The sequence below is a fragment of the Diceros bicornis genome, chromosome 32 (assembly GCF_020826845.1).
Source record: "Diceros bicornis minor isolate mBicDic1 chromosome 32, mDicBic1.mat.cur, whole genome shotgun sequence".
Classification (NCBI taxonomy): Eukaryota; Metazoa; Chordata; class Mammalia; order Perissodactyla; family Rhinocerotidae; genus Diceros; species Diceros bicornis.
In genome coordinates this window covers 23,916,508-23,938,086 of record NC_080771.1, presented here as the reverse complement: position 1 = coordinate 23,938,086, position 21,579 = coordinate 23,916,508, and the positions used below count along the sequence as shown (strand labels likewise).

Here is a 21,579-nt window from a genome sequence, read left to right as displayed (position 1 = left end):
AGAGAGAAAGATTTCTGTAATGAAGAAGATGGTAAGAACCCCCCAGGGAAAGAGAGAAGGCAGGGCCAGCGCCTCCCCTCACATTCCCTGGTGCCTGCTCTTCCCCTCAGCTCCTCACTCCCTCCCCACCAAAGTCCTATGGGGTCTCCAACATCCGACTCCTTACAATGCCCCCCTTCCTGGGCGCAACTGCCTCTTCGCACAGGTCCTCCCCTCTCTGGCCTTGGCCACATCTCCTGCAGTTCTCACCACTCATCCTACTTCACATACCCAACCCCAACACCAAACCCTCAGATATCTGAGTCCCATATAGTCCTGTCTACAACCTGCACATTTCAGAAATCAATAAGCTAAAACTAGTGCTTGTGTACCTGCTGCAGAGGATCCAGAAAATTCCAAACCAACCTCTGCCTGAAGAAAGAGAAATGATCTCAGGGGAAGAGTAAGGGTGCAAAGAAGTGATGGAGAAAGAAACTTCTGCTAGTTCTGGGCCAGTGTGCAAGAGGAGCCCAGGAAGGAGGGAGCTGGTGGATGACTGACATCAGATTAGGATAAGTGGATAGGTGAGAGGAAGGCAGGAGCAAAGGATGGGAGGCAGGAAGGCTCTGCAGGACAGTGCATAACCAGTCTCATCCTGCTAGGAGAGCCACATGGGCTCCCATGTAAAGCTGAGAGGCTGAGGGTCAGTCTTATCATTGCAGGGCCCTGAGGAATATTTCCCCAGAGGCAATGAGGAGCCCCTCAAGACTGGGTGCAGCCAACGGAGGAGACAGGACTGACACATAGGAAACAAATGAGAACGACCTGGTACCACAGGATGCACCACAGTCACCAAGCGCCCCAGGAAATCAGAGGAGGAAGAGGGAATCAGTGTGAACAGCTGTACAAGAGAGGACCTGGAGCTTGTTTCCAATTGAGCACCAAAACCCTGGAAGGGGCAAGTGGGCAGAAGGGACTAGTCTGACCAGATAGGAAAATACAGTGTTACTCTGGTGAAAACAAGAATTCCCCAAGGGCGGAGAGAAGGAATAAGCTGGCAAGTCTAAGGCAGTCATCCTATTCCAGAGTAATCGCTGGGTAAGTGGGATGGGATACTGATTTCTTGGTAGCCATCCCTCCTGGCCATCTGCAGCAGAAATTTCCCTGAAGGAGTAAGGAAGGAATGCTGTCTTAGAGACGGTTATATGTTCTGCCCATCCATCCACGTGCCCTCCATTCTTGTAAACAAAATTTGAAACCCTGCTCAAAGGGAATGGCGCTACTCTCCTGCTCTTCGAGATGAGATGCCCCTATGTAATGACGAAGCAAAATTATTTAAAAGAGAAGAGAAAACAAAATCGCAGGGTCTAATAAATGAATAAGCTGCCAAGTCCAGAGTAACCATAGTTTCTTTCCTCCCTTTTCCTACTGAATTCACATCCAAGAGTCTTCTGCAATCTTCTCTCCCTTCTCTGACCTCATCCCCAGCCCTAATCACCCCACCCCACCAGGGCCTGGAGATTTCACGCCCCAAACTCCTTTCAGCCCCTGGCTCCTCCTCATCCAGCCCCCACCGCTGCTCCCCAGGGCCCTACCCACCCTTGCTCAGGGGCGCCCCCTGGCGCCCACCCGCAGTCGGTGTCGCCCCCTTCAGCCTCCGTCCACCCGGACACGCGCCGTTTGTGTGCAACGCGAGCCTGAGCTCCTCTCCTGCGCGCTCAAGCCACGGCGGCCGTCAGGACTGACGCCCTCAGCGCGGAGGGCCACGTGCACCGGCCTCCGTGCGCTTCCGTCCTCGGCACCCCCACCCGTACGCCGAAGCCTGGCGCGCGTTGCCGGCGTCCCGGAGCGCACCCGCCGCGCCCTCGCGATGGTCGGCCACGCCCACTCCAGCCCACCCTTCCGAAGCCCACCGGGCAGCGCCCTCCCTGGCCGCGAGGGCCCCGGGCAGGCGGCTGTACCGCGTCCCCCTCCTCCCCGGGGACCCGCGGCGCTCGATCCGGGTCCGCACGGGCTGCGCTCCGTGCACGCTGGGGCTGCGGGGGCACGTTCCCTCTGCCGAGACCGCTCCTCTCCCGGAAGAGCGACCCTCCTTCCCCACGTATCCCCAAATGTCCCCACGTTTCCGCACGGGCCTGCGGCCTCGGGCCCGCGGGAGGCCGAGAACCCGCCGCGTCTCCACCGGGAGAGAGCGACGCTGCGGAGACGGCTCTGCCAGCGGAAGGGGCTGCAGGTACTTTCCCTTGAGTGATAACGAAGGGGTGATTCCCAGCGGCCCTCTTAGCGCAGCGGGCAGCGCGTCAGTCTCATAATCTGAAGGTCCTGAGTTCGAGCCCTCAGAGAGGGCACGGATGTTTTGCTGTGGTGTTTAAAGGAAATAAACGTTCGACTATGCCACTTACAGGCTCTGTGGGCCAGGCCGGTAGAGGGATCCCCCACCCCGCCCCGGGGATGGATGTCCCCAGCAGGTTGCTGCCGGAGGGCTGTGTCAGTAAATGCTTAGGTTCACACACAGATCGTTCAACTTCCTTCGTAGCAAAAGAAACACAAGCCGCATCCACAAGGAATGACCACTATCCCCTCTCCCAAGGATAAAAACCCTAAGTGGGAAAACACGCAGTGTTGGCGCGACTGCGGGGAAATGGGCACAGCTTTGCTGAGCGGTTCAGTTCCTTTTGCAACATCTGTGAAAATCAGTCTCCCACACCACTTCCGATCTTCTCAAGGCCATGTCTCCACGTTCTTTTCCGGCTGTCTCCGGAGACCCTGTATCTTCGCTCTTCCAGGCCCGGCTTTCAAGAGCCAGGAAGACCTAGGCAGGCAGGGCTGGTCCCCACGTGGCCCAGGAGAGCAAGGTGGGGCGTGGCACTGATGACCCAGGAATGGCCAAGCTCTAACCATAGCTTTAACTGAATCCTTCAGTTTTTGATTATTCGGTTTACAATAGCTTCCAATTACTTTGTGATTTAGTCTTTTAGTTATTTAAAAGTGGATTTCTTAATTTCCAAAATCGGGAAATTTCTAGTTTTCTTTTTATTATTCATTTCTAATTTAACTGCATTGTGGTCATAGAATATATTCTGTCAGAGGTAAATCCTCTGAAATTTATGGCTCAGGATATGGTCAAGTTTTGTAAATGGTTTGTGTATGTGGAAAAAAGATATGTATTCTGTAATAGTTGTATGCATTGTACTGTTTTCTAATCATGTTATTCAAATCTTCTGTATTCTTTTTTTAACCTTCTATAGTCTTATTAATTTTTTGTCTGTTTGAACTCTTGGTTACTGAGAGAGATAGATTTGTCTATTTTTATCAATTTTTCTTTATATATTTTGAGGCTATGGTAAGAAATGCATAAAACGTAGAATTCTTCTATCTTCCTGGTGAATTGAACCTGAATTGAACACTTATGAAGAGTTCCCCTTTATTGCAAATGTTGTTTTTTATTTTAGAGTATTATGTGGTTTAGTGTTAATATAATATCATCAGTTTGCTTTCATTTAGTTTGCACATGAAATATCTTTTTCTATTCTTTATTTTCATACTTTCTGTATCCTTATGTTTTAATATGTCTCTTTTAAACACATCTACTTGAGATTTCTTTAATCCAGTTAGATAATCTCTATAGATTAATAGGAAAATTTAATGTAATTACTGACTTAATATACATTTAATTTAATTTTATTTACATTTACTATAATTGCTAATTTACATTTAATATAATTACTGATTTACATTTAATATAATTTACATTTAATATTTTTTATATTTAATATAATTTAAATTTAATTTTAATTCACTTTTAACTTAATATAATTTAAAATTTAATTTTTTATACTTAATTTTTACATTTAATATAATTTAATGTAAATTTACATTTAATATAATTTAATTTTTTACATTTAATACAATTTACATTTAATATAATTCAGTTTACATTTAATATAATTATTGATATATTTGGATTTAAATCTACCATTTAAACCCTACCATTAAATAGGGTTTTTCTTTTTGTTCTGCTTGATGTTGCTTTGCTTTCCTTTCTTCTCTTCTTTTGGGTTGCTTTATTATTATTGTATAATACTATTTATATTAATAATAGATTAATATCAAATTAAACAATATAATTGTTTAATTAATAATGAGTTAATAATAAAATTATATTAATTATAAATACAAATAATAAATTAATATTATATATCATTATAGTCTATTATTCCAGTATTTTCCCTCTATTAATTTGGAAGCTGTACCCTGATTTAGTATTCTTTTAGTAATTAACCTTGAAATTACGATGCTATTCCTTGACTTATCAAGGCTACTATTCATTTTACCTTCTTTCCCGAAAATTAGAATTCTTTTACTTTACCACTCCCAATTATTACGCTCTCAACTTATGTGCCTTTGTTTTCAGTTCTCTTGGACATATACCCAGGAGGGGAATTGCTGGGTCATATGATAACTCTATGTTTAGCATTTTGAAGAGCTACCAAACTGATTTTCAAAGCAACTGCAGCATTTACGATCCCACCAGCAATGTATGGGGGTCCCAATTTCCTTACATCCTCACTGACACTTGTTAGTGTCTGTCCTTTTTAGTCTAGCCATCCTGGCAGGTGTGAGGTGACATCTCACTGTGGGTTTGGTTTGCATGTCCCTAATGATGGTGAGCATCCTTTCTTGTACTTATTGGCCATTTGTATGCCTTCTTTGGAGAAATGTCTATTTAAATCCTTTGCCCTTTTAAAAATTGGTTTACTTGTCTTTTTATTGTTGAGTTGTAAGAATTCTTTATATATTTTGGATATAAGTCCCCTACCAGAAATATGATTTGCAAATGTTTTCTCCCATTCCGTGGGTTGTCTGTTCACTTTCTTGATGGTCTCCTTTGAGGTACTCATTTTTAATTTCGATGAACTTTATTTTTGAAGAAAAGAACATTTCAGATAGAGTTGGAGCTCCCTTTTCCTCCCTTTATGATCCAATTTCTCTACCTCCCTCCCCAGAGATTACTACTATTCTGAATTTGATCTTTATAATTCCCTAGCTTTTTTCTTTTTTAATTGTGTAAAATACACATAACATAAAATTTACCATCTTAACTATTTTGAAGTGCACAGTTCAGAGGCATTAAGTGCATCCACGTTGTCGTGCAACCATCACCACCATCCATCCACAGAACCTTTTTCATCTTGCAAAACGGAAACTCTGTACCCATTAAACACTAAGCTGCCATTTCCCCCTCCCCTTGGACCCTTGTAACCACCACTCCACTGTCTGTCTCTATGAATGACCTCCCTAAGTACCTCTTATGAGTGGAATCATACAATATTTGTCCTTTTGTGATTGGCTTATTTCACTTAGCCTCATGTCTTCAAGGTTCATTCATATTGTAGCGTGTGTCAGAATTTCCTTTGTTTTAAAAGCTGAATAATATCCCATTATTTATATAAAATCACATTTTGTTTATCCATTCATCCGTCAATAGACACTCATTATAAATTTTGGAGTCTATTTGTAACTAACGAAGTAGAATAGATCTACTGTTGGCTTCTACCCTCTGCATCATATTTTTAAATGGACGCTAATTACTTATATTATATAGAGGCACACTGGCTACAGCGGGGGTCAGCAGACCAAATCTGGCCCGCTGCGTCTGTAGAAATAAAATTTTATTGGAACACAGTCACATGCACTCATTCATGTATCGTCTGTGGCTGCTTTCCTGCTGCAGTAGCCACGTTGAGCAGGTGGGCCAAAAACCATATGGCAAAGCTGAAATGTTTACTACCTGGCCCTTTAGGTAAAAGTTTGCTGTTTCCAGGACTGTAGGAACAAATAGACTCCAAAATGTGTAACAGCTCAAAGACAAGTTTATTTCTCTTCCACACAACTGTCCAACGTGGGCACCTCTTCTCCACGTTTGCTTCGTGGACACAGGATGCTTCCACCTCGTGGTTCTGCAGTCCACCAGGGCCTCCACATCATCTGCCTTGAGCTGGTAGAAGGGGACAGAGAACCTGGAGGGGACACCCCTACTCCTTTAGCCTTGGCCCAGAAATGAGACACATTCTTCACTCGTGATTCATCGGCAAGAACTAGGTGTTTCTGGGCCGGCCGGTGACGTAGCAGTTAAGTTCACACGCTCTGCTTCCGTGGCCCGGGTTCACCAGTTGGGGTCCTGGGTGCGGACCTAGGTACCGCTCATCAAGCCATGCTGAGACGGTGTCCCACATAGAGCAACTAGAAGGATGTACAACTATGACATACAACTATCTACTGGGGCTTTGGGGAGAAAAAGGGAAAAAGGAGGAAGTTTGGCAACAGATGTTAGCTCAGGGATAATCTTCCTCAAAAAAAAAAAAAGAACTAGGTATTCCTGACAGTATCTCGATGCAAAGGATGGCACTGTTGGTCCTTGGCTTTGCAGCCTCCTCCCAGTGACAGCTCTAACAGCTAGCTATCTTGGCCATGCCAACACCAAGCAAAGAGGCGGGACAGAAGAGGATTAGAAAGCATGCATACATGGCTTGACTTTGGGAGCTGGGGTTTTTTCAGCCTAGAGAAGACCAGACAAAATATTACATCATCACATCCTCAAATATGAGGAAGCTGCCCTGAAGCAGAGATAAGCAGCTTTTGACTGGTAGCAAATGCCAGAGTTAGGATCAGGGCTTTGAAAGATAAAGCCAGGTATCATGAACTAGGAAGCTAAAAGGAGAGAGAGTCTGTCCTCGGGGTATGGTTAGACCAGCTCACAGAGTCTTAACCTGGGTCAAGAGTTGAGCGTCGTTGGTCTACCAAGCCAGACAACGATCTGAAAGTTTATACATGTACATACATTTCTTTGTGAGCTTTCTGAAGATTCCAAGAATTCCCTGACCCCAAAAAAAGTTACAAACAAAACCAAGTCTGGTCTGAAATTCCTCCCCCGGCCTGGAACTTGCTGAATGGGGGCAGCCACAATCCATCACGAGTTTGTTATTTGAAAGAACTGACCACATATGCAGGCGATTTTGGTTTTTGCTTTTCTATTTTATTAATACAAAGGCAAGTTTCTCCACCAAAACCCATAAATCAGTGGAGAAAAATAACAAGGGAAAAATCCCTCAGCTATACAATAAAAACCTGGGAGGGCAGGCTAGGTGTGTGTGTTGGGGGAGGGGAACCGACAGATGACCGACCATCAAGGGTAAGGTGGAGGTGTGGGAGGTGCTGACCTTGCCCAGCACCCCGAGGTCATCCTCTCAGCATGCTGGCCTCCTTTGGGTCTTCACCAGCAGGACCGTGGCACGCAACCGTCAATACAAGAGCTGGTAAACCGTGGCACTGTTCTTGGAGCCTGTGACCAGATACTGGTTGTCGGAGGACACATCACAGCACAGGATTTCTGTAGACTCCTCTACCTAGGGGGAAAGAGGGGCCAAAAGAGGGATCACATGCAGGGGCCAGGCTTGAGCCAGAGGTGAAGGCTTCACTTAGGGCTGTTTCAAGGCTCAGTGTAGACCTGAGGCTCAGTCTGGAGACAGGGCCAGGTCTCAGGGCTCAAGGTGGAATCCATGAGTTCACGAGACCCTAGGTCCTGCTTCCCCCCGATCTATTAAATGGCCCTGGATGCCACCTCAGAGGTACTTTCCAGCACTGTCTCTGGGACCTGACAACTGGGATCTGGAGCTATAAGCTCTGAGTGCCTGGGTTTATGCACCCCTCCTTCCAGTACCTGAAACAATCTTTGTAGAGAAGGTGCAGCCAAGCAGTGGATGGACTCGTCCATTGTGGTCACAAAATAGCTCCCTGGCGAAGGAAAGACAGATGGAGAGGCCAGAGACCGGGCCTGCGTTCTAGTCCCAGCTCTGTTCCAGACTAGACTAGGGAAAGGGCAACTCTATGCCTCAGTTTCCCGTCTATAAAAATCAGAGGCATGACCAAACCATTCCCTCATCCGCCCCCACCCTCCTGCCACACACAGGATCATGTGAGTATCACTGAACACCAGGACAATCAGATGGGGCTTCGTGCCTCCTCCATCTGCTGGCGTCTTCAGGCTGTCATTCTGTGTGGGAAGCTATCATTACAGAGAGAGCCAGAAAAGGAGAGCGAGTGAGTGGAGAAAGAAGATGGGAAAGGGGGCCAGGCCAGCAGAGGGAGAAACACTGGTGGGGGGAAGGAGGCTGACACAGAGGCGAGAGCAGTGCGAAAGTGGACGCCTGGGTCTCCCAGGGTTGGGGCTGGAGAGGGAGGAATGAAGAGTCTGAAATCAGGCTGGGCCCAGACTCTACAGGTGAGTGGACGCCCTGTAGTGTGACAGGACACCCCCAGGTGTCACCTGGCTCCTCACCACAGGAGGCAAACTTGAGGTTGTGGTGGTGGATGTATTTATGTATGACAGCCTTAAACTTCTCCTTCCGGTGCGAGTGTAGGATTATGATGTCACTCGTTCTCAAGCCCACTAACATCCATTCCTCGCTGGGGTCATGGGTGATGCTGAGGATCTGTTTGGAAGGAGGTTTGGAGTCAGCGCTCCAAGCTGCCAATGCCATCATTCGTGCCCACCTCTTCAAACTCAGACCCCGCCCCCGCGGGCACCCACAACTCCCAGTCCCTGCGGACTGCACTCAGTCCAGCGGGGGCCGACCAGGCACCTCATGCTGCAAATCGTGTTGCTGCAGCCTCTGGTAGCTCCTGAGGTCCCAGGAATACAGGCTGGTGTCTTCACCTCCCGTCCAGAACTTATTGCCGACGATGTCCACACATCGGGATCCGTATTCAGGGACTTCGTGCTTCCTGGTGGGAAAACAACTCAAAAGGTCGTGCACTGGTGGGATGCCTGGAAGTTTCAGGCCCAGGAAACCCCTAGGAGGACCCCAGATATATTCTCCACACCAACTCACCTAGTCCTACTGCACAGAGGGGAAAGTGGTGTCCAGAAGGTGACACCTGATTTCCCAAAGGCCTCACCATCAAGCCCTCCCCCAGGTCTTACCTGATCAAGATTTGGTTCTGCAAATCCCAAATCTCAACAAATCCTTTGAAACAAGCCAAGCAGATCTGGGCATTGGAGGAGATGGCCAGGGAATAGCACATGGGGCCTGTGGAGGCCAGCTGTGCCCGGATGCGGGGTGTAGGTGCCAGATCCCATAGAGTAAGGGTCCGGGACAGACCCCCAGTGATCAGGCTCTGCTCATCAGGGAACAGCTTGCAGGTGAGGACACAGTTCTGATGGTCCTGTAGGAACGGTTTACACTCTCGTGTCACCTCCTCGAAGCAGGGCTCTGAGTCTCATGACAGAGGTCATGTCTGGGTCCCCAAGCCCTTCCTGAACACCCCTCACCTGAAAGTTCAGCTGGGCCCGAGGGGCCTTGTCCCAGGCATGCAGAGCACTCTCATCCCACACCTTGATGTAGCCGTGGCCACACGTGTACACGTGGTGAGTTGAGCCACTGATGGCAACAGCATAGACTTTCTTTCCGTGGCGGAGTTTGCCAACCTTCCAGGACTCACGTGGGGTCCTCTGCCTGACCACCACTTCATCTGGAACAGGAGGCTGGGGAGAGGAGAAGGTGGGTGGCCATGAAAGGGCCATAGCCCTGGCTTACCATCATCCACAGGGGACAGCCTGCCCCTGTCCTCTGACTAAATTCGTAACCATTCACCCAACAGCTCCTCTCTGACCCCGAGGCAGAACTGTGCCTCATCTGGGGTCCCCAGACCACTGACATCCTTCTGCACTAACCCAGATGGTGCCCAGGTTTCCCTCCTTGATAAACAGAGCCATGTTTTGAGATAATTCTGAGCTCCAGCAATGGGAGCAGAGCCTGCTTCAGAGTCCTCTAGAAGAAGTGACGCTGTGAGCTGAAGGCCCTGCATATTGGTGGTGGGAGAAGGAGGGCAGCCTAGTTCAAAAGCAGCAGGGAGGCACAGGACACCCACCACTTACGAGAGAGAGAATGACAGTGTGAACACATTGCATGCCCTCACCTTCTTCCTACTAGTTTCTTGTTTGGGGAGGTAACAGGGAAGGGAAAGATCCCAAGTTTAAAAATAATACGACACTTACAATTGCTCTGAGGAATGACGAGACTTCTTCACTGGGAGGAGGCGAAGGGCAAGGCTGGCCTGCAGGGAAATATCAATGCCCACCCGCTCACAGAGAGGGCGTCTGGCAGCAACAGAATCCCGGGATTCAGGGAGAAGGCTGCTCTCCGGACACCAGGGCCTCATTCCTAGTCCCCCATCTGAGGCCCAGCCTTGGGCTACCACCCTCCCTGCCACACCGTCCCAGCTGGGACTTACCAAACTCAGATCCTGGTAGGAAGCTATGACAAACGGAGGGAAACAGCATGAAATGGAGAGCTCCGTGCCAGAACCCCCCGCTGAGGACAGTGCCTCCACCAGCCTAGTTCAAGTGAGACTGACCTGGGGCTGAACTCGGCTTCTTCTCCTGGCTCCGCCTCACAGAGCCAACTGGCCTGGAGCTCAGACCTGTCCAGGGCCTGGAGGGCCCACTCCTGCGGAGTCATGGGGCTCATCTCCTGATAAACCAGGCTGTGCTGCGTCAGGGGGCCTGGGGACTGCTGGGGCGTTCCATACACCCCGTCCAGTTCGGACTGTGCTGGATGCTCATGCTGGGAGGCAATGCCGGAGCTTTCTGGCACATTCCTCCTCTCCTCTGGTTCATCATAAATTCTGAGTATACTGAACGAGGCCTCTTCCTTCTCTTCACTCATGTTCTGAGATCGATGATGTGCCTGAGCCCCCTGGATCTAGGGCTTGAGAAACGAGCCTGTCAAACAGATCCTCGGGTCCCAATTCGTCCTGATCCCCTGTAGCAAGAAAGAGAACAGGTGCAGATATGCAGGTGCACTGTGGGGTCTATCTAGAAGAGTCCGGGAACACCTCTCTTGGTGTGGGGATTCAAAAGACTGGTTGCTGACTAACTCTTTATACTCAACGTTGGCAGCGACAGTGTTAAGGTCGGAAGTTTCACACAGACATTTTGAGATGTCAGTACCAGGCATTATATTTTTCCTTCTAGACACACGGACTGCATTTCCGGTCCTATAAATCAAACTCACCCTTCAGTCTGGCCGGATACTTTTCAAATGAGGGCTCAGCCCCCAGGTAAATGAAACAGGAGGCAACAGGAAACTCCACACACATCATGGGGTCTCCCGCCCCCTTGAGGGGACAGCGAGGAAGAACTCGAAGAGGTCATGTGAACGTGATGTTCCATGTGGATGGGGCAAGGTTGCACAATGAAGAGGTTGGCCGGCAGTGATATTAATCTTTCCTACCCTGTGGGGGAATTCTGAGAACCTAATGGAATCACACATGTAGAATACTCAGAATTATAAAAGGCTAGTGGCAAACAGTCAATAAATGAGAGAGAGTGTGTTTATTTGTGGACTGTGCCAGAGACCAGAGCTTTGAGGATTTAAGGCAGACCAGGTGCCTTTCTTCAGGAAGCCCAAGAGTAAGCCCTAGAAAGGCCCTGGGGAGACCCCGTGTTCCATTACAGAGCACATCAGAAGCCTTGGGGACAAAATGACAGGCAGCGCTGGGGAGGGGGTCTTCCAATTGCAAGCAATGCCTGGATGACCAGGCCCAATCCTCAACTCTCAGACACGCCCTCTCCCCAAATGCTCCAACAGACACCCCGGAAACCCAGGCTGCCGCCCTTGGAAAGATGCAGGGGGCAGCTGCATCGCCAGACTCCACTCCTATCCACACTTTCTGAGCTCTCACTGTGTGTGGCCCTGAACCAAACACTTTACAGAGCTGATCCCATTTCATCCTCACAACTGTGTGGGCCACATTTTGCAGGTTTTTAAAAACTGAAGCTCAGAACAGGTGAGCAAATAGCTAGGAAGCACAGAGAAGAGGTTCAAATCCTGCCCTATACGGCTCTAAACAGTCTCCTTTCATACCTCCCCATCAGAGGAAGGCAGGCAATAGTCACCATAATTACAAATGCAGTTACCCTCTGACCTAGCATTTCCACTTTTAGGAATTTATCCTAAAAGTGCTCTTGAATATGTGCAAAATAACATATGTATAAGCTGAAGCATTACAGCATTGTTTGTGACAGCAGATCATTGGACAAAACCCAATGGCCATAGGAGGGGACTGGTGAAATAAGTTACAGTATATGCATAAAGTGGAATACTATACAACCATTAAAAATAGCAGGACACTTATGCATGGATATGGAAAATTCCAAAGTGTGTTAATGGGGGGTGGGGTGGATTCAAGGTTTAGAACACTGTGCATAATATGCAGCTTTCGTGTAAAAGGATGGAAATTAGAACCTATCTTTGCATGTGTTTGTATGCACATAAGAAATTAGGCAGAGTGGCTGCCTTTGGAAATGGAAATCGGCAAATAAGAAGGAAGAAGGGGAAGGAGATTTGTCATTGCAGAACTTGGGATAGTTTTTGCATATTTGTGGCTATTTGAACCTAAATTAAAAGTTGTCAGACCTTGAGCCTTTTTCTCAACCAAGTCCTTTCTTTCTCATCTTCCCCCAGATGATAATTTGGGGTCCTCGTGATTCTTAGTTACTTGTTTAAGTAATTTAACAAATTCGCCCTGACGCGCATCGGGCTCCTTTCACTGGGACCCCAGGGCTGGCTTGGTCCCGGTGATGGTGAAAGCCCGGAGCACACCCATTCCCAGCCTAGTGTGATGAAGATGGGCGAGGAGGGGTGGGCAAGCTGCCCGGCCCCCGCTGGGGGTTAGGTAAAGCGTAAAGGCAGTGAGGCCATTTAACCAGGATTTCACCCTAAGAGTAAGACAAGGCTTTCTAGAAAGAATAGAAGGAAGGGTCAAGATCACTCATCCCCCCTGGGGTCTATCAGAGCTGGGAATACAGAGACCCCTCCCCTCACCAGACAACTCTTTCCGAAGATTCAACACAAATGCTAGTACTAGGGGTTCACCCTGCCGGCAAGATAGGCACTCACCAATCCCCCATGGCATGAAACTCACCTCTGAAGGCAGGAGATGGGAAGTCAGCAGACCTGAGACTCAGCTAGCACTGAGAACCCCCTGCCCCAGCCCTGGACCCTCCCTTCCACACCCAGGCACTGCCCCCTCCCTGGAAGTGCTGCTATTTTTAAACTTGAGCCTAATTGATAATCAAGCCCTGGGTCAGAACCTGGGTCAGGTGTCCAGGCCCTGAATGGCTCATCAACCACCGGGCAGGCGTGGCCACAACCCACAACCTACCTCGGAGCCACTGTTGGGCTGCCATTTCTGATTCACCCTTGTGTCCTTGGATGAGGGATAAGACGGCGGTCTGCCAAGTAAATTCAGGGCAGGAGGCAAGAAGAAGTGAGAAATTTTTAGGAGGATAAGTCCTGGATTGGGTTTGGGCTGCCCCACAAGAGCCAGTGTTTGCACAAAGATGGAGAGTTGGGTTGAGCTGTACCCAGAGCTGTTTCACTTTCGCATCTCCAGGTGGATCCTCTTTGCTCCTGAAGCCTGGCTTTGGGCTGATGCCAATATGGTGATCATGGGAAGGAGGAGGGGCCCCTTTTCCTTTTCTTCCCCCTGTTCTGGTTTCAACAAGCCCAGTTCTGTGATCTTTCATCTTTCACGAGTGTCTCTGAAAGTGAAGACTAAGGAAGCCTCTCTTTTCTGCGCTGTCTCATCCGGTGGTTCTTAAATTTTGGCACTCATCAGAATCCTCCGGAGGGCTTGTTAAAACAGTGCTGGGCCCACCCCCAGAGGGTCTGGGGTGGGGCCCGAGACTTTGTATTTCCAACAAGTTCTGGCATGATGGAGACGCTCCTGGTCTGGGGACCCACGTGAGAAGCACTGCCTGACCCCTCTGGTGGTCCATTCCTGGCAGGAGGCGAGGGGCAGTGAAGCTGGATCCTCTCCTGCTCTGCTCCTCGCATTCGCCTCCTGCCACAGGCCCACCCCTGCCACTGAATGCACTCTCGCTTCTGCTCTGGTTTCTTTGTCTTTCATTGGCCAACGTCTTTTGAAGTGGAAGTCCTGAAATGACTGATGCTTAGGGAGAAATCTTTTACCACCCCGACCTCCAATCTCTAAAGCTCTCTGTCGCTCCTTATCTCTCTTCCTCCTCATTTATACACCTCTTCTCCTCCAAATTTTTATGGCTGCCTATGGCCTTCCAGATAATGCCTAGTATTATCCTTAGCCTGGTATTTAAGATCCATCCCCAGCCAGGCCCAGTCTGGATGTTCTCACTCTTCCCCTGATTGTACCCTAACCTGACCCCTAACATACTTGACTGTACATTTCCACCCTCATGCTTTGCTCATGCTGTTCCGTCATCTAGGAATGCTGTTCCCTGCCCATTCATGTATCAAATATATGCTCCCATGTACTCTGAGCATGGTGCCAGGGACCAGAGATCAGGCTGAGGCCTGGCCCAAGACCTTGGGGAGCTCTGGTTTGAGAGCGGGGATGGGAGTGGTCTTGATATACACATAACTCCCTATTTGAAACACAATCCACTTTCGGTAAATCACCTCTTTTCTGATTCTCAGAGGAAACATAATAGTGAAGCATATGGGCATGGATTTTATCCCCAATTTGGAAATACAAGAATTAATTCAGGGGGTCAGAACCTCGCAGAGACTTGTCCAAGATCTCACCAAACAAGTGGAGGAGCTAGGATCTAAATCCAGGCCTATACGATTTTTAAAAATATGCTTGAGAGAGCCACATTGAATCATAGGAGTTCTTTCTATATTCTGAACACGAAGCCTTTGTCAGATGTGTGTTTTGCATATGTCTTCTACCAATCTGTGGCTTGCCTTTTAACTCTCTTAATGGTGTCTTTAGACGAACAGAAGTTCTTAATTTTAATTCAATCCAATTTATCTTTTCTTTCAAGGTTAATTCTTTTTTTTTTTTTGTGAGGAAGATCAGCCCTGAGCTAACATCCGTGCTAATCCTCCTCTTTTTGCTGAGGAAGACCGGCTCTGAGCTAACATCTATTGCCAATCCTCCTCCTTTTTTTCCCCAAAGCCCCAGTAGATAGTTGTATGTTATAGCTGCACATCCTTCTAGTTGCTGTATGTGGGACGCGGCCTCAGCATGGCCGGAGAAGCGGTGCGTCGGTGCGCGCCCGGGATCCAAACCTGGGCCACCAGTAGCAGAGCGCACACACTTAAGGTTAATTCTTTTTGAATCTTACTTAGGAAATGTTTGTTACTTCCAATATCATGAAGATATGCTCCTTTGTTTTCTTCTAAAAGCTTCACTATTTTACCTTTCATATCTAAGTCCATGAAATTTAGGAACTTGGCAATATCTAGAAAAGGCAGCAGGGAACACAGAGGGTCTAGGACAGAAGCCTGGGCCTCTCTCAGTGGGAGGGAGTGTGCACAGCTGTGAGGAGCCCAGCCCTTCTGTCAAACTGTCCTGATTTGAAACCCAGGCCTGCTACTTCCAAGCAGTATGAGTTTTGACAGGTTGCCAGCCTGTCCTCAGTTTTCTCATCTGTAAAATGGAGACAACACGATTACATCCTTCCTAACACTGTGGTCAGACCTGGAGGTTAATAGGGCTTTGGGGATGCCAGGTTTTAAGCAAATGCTCACAAAGGGTTACCAAATCTTAGGGGCCTGAGGAAGAGGAAAGAAAGAGAGAGGTAAGAGAGGCCAGTGGGGGACCCCTGTGGTCAGTAAGACAGCCCATGGAGAGGGTTTCCAGAAGGGGCAGGGGGTCTGAATCATAATACAGTGCACTGTTGGACACTGGACATGCATTTTCTGCATTATCACAGCCCACTCTCATAACTGCCCCAGGAGAGAAGTTTACATTTAAGGAAACTGAGGCTCAGAGAGTTTAAGTAACTTGCTCAAGGTCACACAGCAAGGAAGTGCTAGAGTTAGGGTTTGAGGCCAGATCTGTACAACCCCACAGGGCCCTCCACCAGACGGCAGGGAGGTGGAGGAGGATGAAGGAACAGAGGGCCATTTGGCTTCAGCAGCCTGGAGCGGGTGGTTTCTGTGCTCTCTTGGGCCAGCCATTGGATTGCTAAGAACTGAACTGTCAGACGCTGAGAAGCAAGGGAGTAGGGGTGTAGAGTACTCAACTGAGACATCCGAATCAAAGAAAAAATAGGGGCGGGCTGAGGGGTGCAGAGCCAAGGAGAGCAGCAGTTCTCAAACTCAGAGGCAAGTTAGGGTAACGAGGGTGCTCTGGAAACACCGATGCTCGGGCGCCTGTCCCAGCAGCCCCGAGGTTCCTGTGTACTTAGCAGGGATGCAGCCTGGGCATCAGGGCGTTTCAGAGCTCCCCCTGTGATTCCAACTGAGCTAAAGTTGGAAACCTCTGGAGTAGGGGGCTTTGTAGAGAAGGGAAACAGGGCTGTAGTTACCAGCAGAGGGCAGAGGGAAGCAGGTGGGAGATACTGAAGAGGCTGGGCACAGAGAAATAAGAGTGACAGAGGAAGACTCCTGTGGTCCTGGGAATGGCTGAGGTCAAGGGCACAGAAGAAGGAATTTAGTGTAAGATGGAAAGGAGAAATGACCACAACATAGAAAGAAATTTATAACCCAGACGGGGAGAGACAATATGGCCTTATTGCCCCTTGGCCATGTCTGTGGACCCAGCTTGGACCCAGGCTGTGCCATGGTTGAGATTCAGGCGCATGTGGCCAACTGGTGGGACCAAAAATGTTTGAACCAGAGTGGAGGAGCTTCTGGGCAGACGCAGCAAACTGGGCCTGGATAGCAATCAAACACATCTGTGCATCCACCCACTCGCCCATCACCTTTCCCTCCAAGTGGCCAGCCAGCACAGTTTTATCGAGCCCCTGCTGTGCTGGGCTCTGAGGACACAAGGCTGAGCCTAGAGACCTGGCCCTGACCCTTGTGGGTTTCAATTTTAGGGGTGAAAGTGACAGTTGAACTGGCAATTACAAATCAGAGTGGAAAGTGACATGATGGGGAAGGGGAGCTGTGACGGGAGCACAGAGAAGGGGCACATAATGCAAATGTGAAAGGTCATGGGGGTGAGTGAGGTCTGAGACAAGAAGGATGGGAGGTGTTAGTGGGGGAAGTGGGGTAGAGAACATAGGAGAATGTTCTAGGCAGAGAGAACAGCAGGTGCAAAGGAGAAGTGTACTTTAGTAATTGGGAGAATTTTCTAGGGGCTGGAGCACAGAGGGTGCGTGTTGTGGGGACAGAGAGGGCAGGGATGTGTGTTCTATTCTAGGGTTAGTGGGTGGGGAGCACTGAGGGGTTCTGAGCTGGGGGAGACATGATCAGACTTGTGATTTGGTAGGACTCAGCTGCTCTTCAGTGGATAGACTGGGGAAGGGGGCAAGACTGGAGTCTGGGAGACCAATTAAAAGAAAAGATGCTCAACATCAGTAGTCATTAGAGAAATATAAACCAAAACCACAATGAGATACTGCTTCGCACCCACTAGGATGGATATAACACCAACAAAAAAAATACAGAAAATAATAAACGTTGGTGAGGATGTGGAGAAATTGGAACTCTCCTACATTGCTGATAGGAATGTAAAATGGTGCAGCCACTGTGCAAAATAGTTTGGCAGTTCCTCAAAAAGTTAAACACAGAATTACCATGTGACCCAGCAATTCCACTCCTAAGTATATACCCAAAAGAATTGAAAACAGGGGCTCAAACAGATATTTGTACACCGATGTTCATAGCAGCATTATATAGCCAAAGGTGAGAACAACCCAAGTGCCCATCAACAGATGGATGGATAAAGAAAATGTGGTATATCCATACAATGGACTATTAGTCACCAAGAAAAAGGAATGAAGTATTGGTACATGCTACAACACGGATGAACCTTGAAAACAAGTGATCAACAATCACTTCTTACACTAAGTGAAAGAAGCCAGACACAAAGGCCACATACTGTATGATTCCATTTACATGAAATATCCAGAATAGGCAAATCCATAGAGACAGAAAGCAGATTAGTGGTTTCCAGAGGCTGGGGGTGAGTCATGGGGACTGACTGCTTAAGGGGTACACTGTTCCTTCTGGGGTGATGAAAAAGATCTGAAACTAGATTGTGGTGATGGGTGCACAACATTGTGAATATACCTAATGCTACTGAATTATACACCTTAAAATAGTTAAAATGGTAAATTTCATATGTATTTACTACAATAAAAAAATAAGAAGACTTGTGTCGTGAGTTAGAGGCGTTGCAAGCCCCAATAGCCTTTTTCCTTCTTCCTCTTTATCCAGCAAAGCCCAGGCAGTGTAGCTGGTGGTTTCCTTACCTTTGCTCTCCTAGGAGAAGAGCCAGCCAGCTGCAGGTGCCCCTTCCCAGAGACCCTGGCCAGCTACAGTCAACTGAGAGGGGAGAGAACCCTAGCACCTGGTGGGCGAACACTGGGGCCAGAGTTAAGATCAGAGCCGGACCTCAATCAGCCTCCAGATCTTTATTCGGGGGCTGGAGCGCCCTCTGGTGGGCAATTCTAACTTCACCTGTAAGACATTCGGGCTCATAGCCCAGCGCACTTGATGGTTGTGCTCATGGTACTACTCCCCTACCCCGGGAATTTCTCTTTCCGCACTAGAACCCCAGGGGGAATTCACCTGGACGCCCGTTGTTGATGAAAAGGTATAAACCATATAAATACAGGCACAAAACACTTCTTCGTTATTGATTCACTGACGTCATCCACCGAAATTATTCATGAGCAAGGTCCTGCCTGGCCCAACAAGCTGCCCCCCAGTGAGCTTGCAGTCCACAGGGCAAGGCGGTAAACCAGCAGCTCGAAGTAGAGGGGGCAGAGAGTGGTAAAGATTAGACGGAGGTGAGAGCAGAGAGCTGGCGGAGGGTACAGAGCAGGGGCCCCAGTGCCGAACAAGGAGATGAGAGAGGCCAGCAAGAGGGAGGTGGCCTTTGGCTGAGCTCAGTGTGAAGGCGGAGGGGGGCCCTCCGGGTGGACGGGACACGGCATGGCATGGCCAGGTGCCTCCTCACTGCTCACCGGGTCCCTGCGATTCCTCTCTCTCGGTCACGGGGAGCCTCTACCTCGCCATTCCTGACCACACGCCCTTCCCGGGAGAGCATGGCGGCGGGTCCATCTCCCCCATCTTGGATTGTTCTTCCTACCCACCCCACACCCACGGCCCTGCTATGGAACTCTTGGATTCTAACCTCTAACCTCCCAAGGGATCTTTAAGCAAAGGCCCCTGCCCTTCACTCTCAGTGGGGCGCTGACAATTGCCCTCTCCTCGCAGTCCTCCACCGCAGCTCTACTTATGTGGGTTTACAATATGGGCCTCTAAGATTTCGTTAGGGGAAAAAAAACCCTTACGCTTCTTTTAAGAAATGTTTGCAATGCGCTGGACTAACCGTTCTGGGGGTCTTTCCGACTCTGGCCTGCAGGGCGCGGGGTTCCGGCCCCAGCCCAGCTCTGCGCGCTCAGGGGCCTCTCGGGTCTCTAAGATCACGTCCACCCCTACCCCACCCCCACTCCCGGTGGATCCACGGGAGATTTTCCACCAAGAGCTCAGACCCGACTGCCCCAGGACTCTGCTCAAGCGACACTCCTCGGGACTAGAGCAGAGAGCAGTCTTCCCGCGGCCGAGGGGCCCCGGGCAGGCTTCCAGCCTTTGTGCTTTCTTTCCCGCCCCTGCAGGAGAGCGGGCCGGGCGTCCCCTGCCCTGCAGTGAGCGGACTGGCCACCAGGGGCAGCAGGAGGCCGAGGCTGGCGGCCAGTGACTCCTAATGGCTTCTCCCCGCCCAAGTGCGGGTCTTGGGGCCCTGGACGCGCAGGCCCGACGTTCCTGCCCCTCATCACACAGAGGCCAAAACTGAGTCCCAGCGCGGGAGCGCGAGCCCCAGGCCGGCCGGGGAGGGGGGCGGCCACAGATGGCCGCCACCAGGCTCCCCACGCCGCGCGGGGGGGGATCCAGAGCCTCGGGGCCCCACCCTGGGAGCACGTGGGCTCTGGGCTCCCAGGCCAAAGACGGGTGACAGACACGCGGCGCCAGTGGCAGAACTACCCCTTACCGTGGCAGGCTGGAGGAAGCCAACCGAGAGAGGCGCCGCGCCGCCGTGCAGCCGGGGAGGGCTTCCTGGAGGCTGGGCTTGGCCTGAGCGTGGGTGGGATTTCAGTGGCTGGGAGGGGGGGCACACTTCAGGATCACTGGAGCCACCGGGGGACCAGCGTGCGCGGGGCACAAGCTGGGGTCAGTAGGAAGGACAGCTGGAGCAGGAGGGAGGCTCGGCCCTGTCAGCGCGCGAGCAGGCGGAGGGCCCAGGGCCTGGCAGAGCGGGCTCAGACCCGGGGCTCAAGCCCTGGAAGCCCTGGGAGGTGTTGGATTTGCTGAGGACCACGTGATCTGTGGTGCCTATGGGACCTGAGAGCTGGGGGAAGGGGAGCAGGGAGCTCCCCGAGGAGCAGGCTGAGGTTGCTCACCTCAGGTTCCCCAGCACTTGGCGAACCCTGGCCTGTGGAAGGGGCCTGCAGACGATCAGTTGAATGGACTGTGTAAGCGGAAGGGTGTGCTCAGTTCTGTCAGCAGAAACGAGGGCAGAGTGGATTGTGGTCTGGGGAGAACGGGGACTTCAGAGGCAGAGAGGACAGAAGAGAGTCCAGAAGCCTCTCCTCAGAACCCCCAGCCCCATCACAAGGAGGACAGGGCCGCCAGCCCAAGGGAAGCTGTGCTGAGCCCCTTATCCCTCCAGATGACACTGGAGCTCTGCCTCCACCGACCCATGGACCCTCCCAGCCCTGCCCTGCTTAAGCCTCTCTCACTAGGCTCCCGCCTGACCTGCTGGGTGCTTTGCGGCAGCCATGTTTTCCTCTGAGCCTCAATTTCCCCTCCTGACCTGAACAGGGCAGGACCAGATGTTCCCTGAGGGCCCTTCCAGAACGACTGGCCAGGATGGGAGGTTGCCCTGCACTGCAGGGACAGAACGTGCTGACTCAGACTGAGGGAGAAAGACTTTATTTAATCCTGCCCCTTCCAGGCCCATGGTTCCAGTTCAGAAAACACATGCTTTTGTGAGGGGACAGGGGTCTCCAGTGCTCTGGCTCCTCTTTCTCCTCACAAGGCCTCCACTGGACCCAGACAGCTCTACGCTGTAGTAGTGAACACAGGGGCTACAGCATATTGGGACTCCTGGGCAATGGGCCCATATGACTTCAGGAGGCTTTGCATGTGTCTGCCTTCCTCACCCTCGTGTCCTTGGAATCTGAACAAAAGGACCTGCCCTGGACAGGAACAAACCTAGAGAGAGGGGAAAAAACCTCAGGGACTGTCTGGGTGGGAAAGGCCTTGAGCCCTAAGACCAGCCCCCACCCTGCACTGACCAGGAGCCTGACACCCAGAAGCCAAGGTCACACAGGGCATTGGTGGTAGATGTGGGACAACAGGTTCTGTCCTCAGTGATTCTTGATCCTCCTCGAGCCCCTGCCTCAGTCCTGGCACAGCAAAGAAACTGCCTGACCCTGCTGGGAGCCAGGACTGCAGGACTTCCTGTCCCCGCCTCCCCTGACTGCCACATCCAGAGACCACCTAGAGGCTGTTCATGAACCAGGAGGGTTGGGGTAAGCCATGGCCTTCTGACCTCTCCTCTGGCCTCAGTAATGGACCACATGTGCCACTG

The 21,579-nt window shown here is 50.2% G+C and overlaps 1 protein-coding gene and 1 non-coding gene across 4 annotated transcripts; one reads left to right on the top strand and one right to left on the bottom strand.

The window, feature by feature from the left end:
- Nucleotides 1-2,253: 2,253 nt before the first annotated feature.
- TRNAM-CAU (transfer RNA methionine (anticodon CAU)) lies at nt 2,254-2,327 on the top strand. Its single transcript has one exon. It is a non-coding gene; the product is annotated as a tRNA-Met (tRNA).
- A 4,672-nt stretch (nt 2,328-6,999) lies between these two features.
- Nucleotides 7,000-20,222, bottom strand: TLE7 (TLE family member 7). Of its 3 annotated transcripts, none has more exons than XM_058528220.1 (10): nt 19,978-20,222; nt 10,396-10,802; nt 10,273-10,295; nt 10,037-10,095; nt 9,311-9,523; nt 8,963-9,204; nt 8,622-8,763; nt 8,306-8,471; nt 7,700-7,773; nt 7,000-7,385 (listed from the first exon to the last, which is right to left on the bottom strand). In XM_058528220.1, the coding sequence occupies exons 2-10, from the start codon at nt 10,704-10,706 to the stop codon at nt 7,281-7,283; spliced, it is 1,335 nt and encodes a 444-aa protein (XP_058384203.1). In that variant the 5' UTR covers nt 10,707-10,802; nt 19,978-20,222; the 3' UTR covers nt 7,000-7,280. The 3 variants fall into 3 exon arrangements, with proteins under 3 accessions (XP_058384203.1, XP_058384206.1, XP_058384204.1); XM_058528223.1 differs by having other exon boundaries at nt 8,318-8,471; nt 19,978-20,220; XM_058528221.1 differs by lacking the exon at nt 19,978-20,222 and adding an exon at nt 12,967-13,031.
- Between the last annotated feature and the right edge of the window lie 1,357 nt (nt 20,223-21,579).

Excerpts from the sequence above, each read along its gene's own strand:
- TLE7 (XM_058528220.1), bottom strand. The coding sequence starts at position 10,706 with ATGAGTGAAGAGAAGGAAGAGGCCTCGTTCAGTATACTCAGAATTTAT. Across the intron at positions 10,296-10,395 it reads GAAGCCGAGTTCAGCCCCAG|CTTCCTACCAGGATCTGAGT; the intron begins GTCAGTCTCACT and ends CGTTTGTCATAG. Across the intron at positions 8,764-8,962 it reads CAGAACCAAATCTTGATCAG|GAAGCACGAAGTCCCTGAAT; the intron begins GTAAGACCTGGG and ends TTTTCCCACCAG.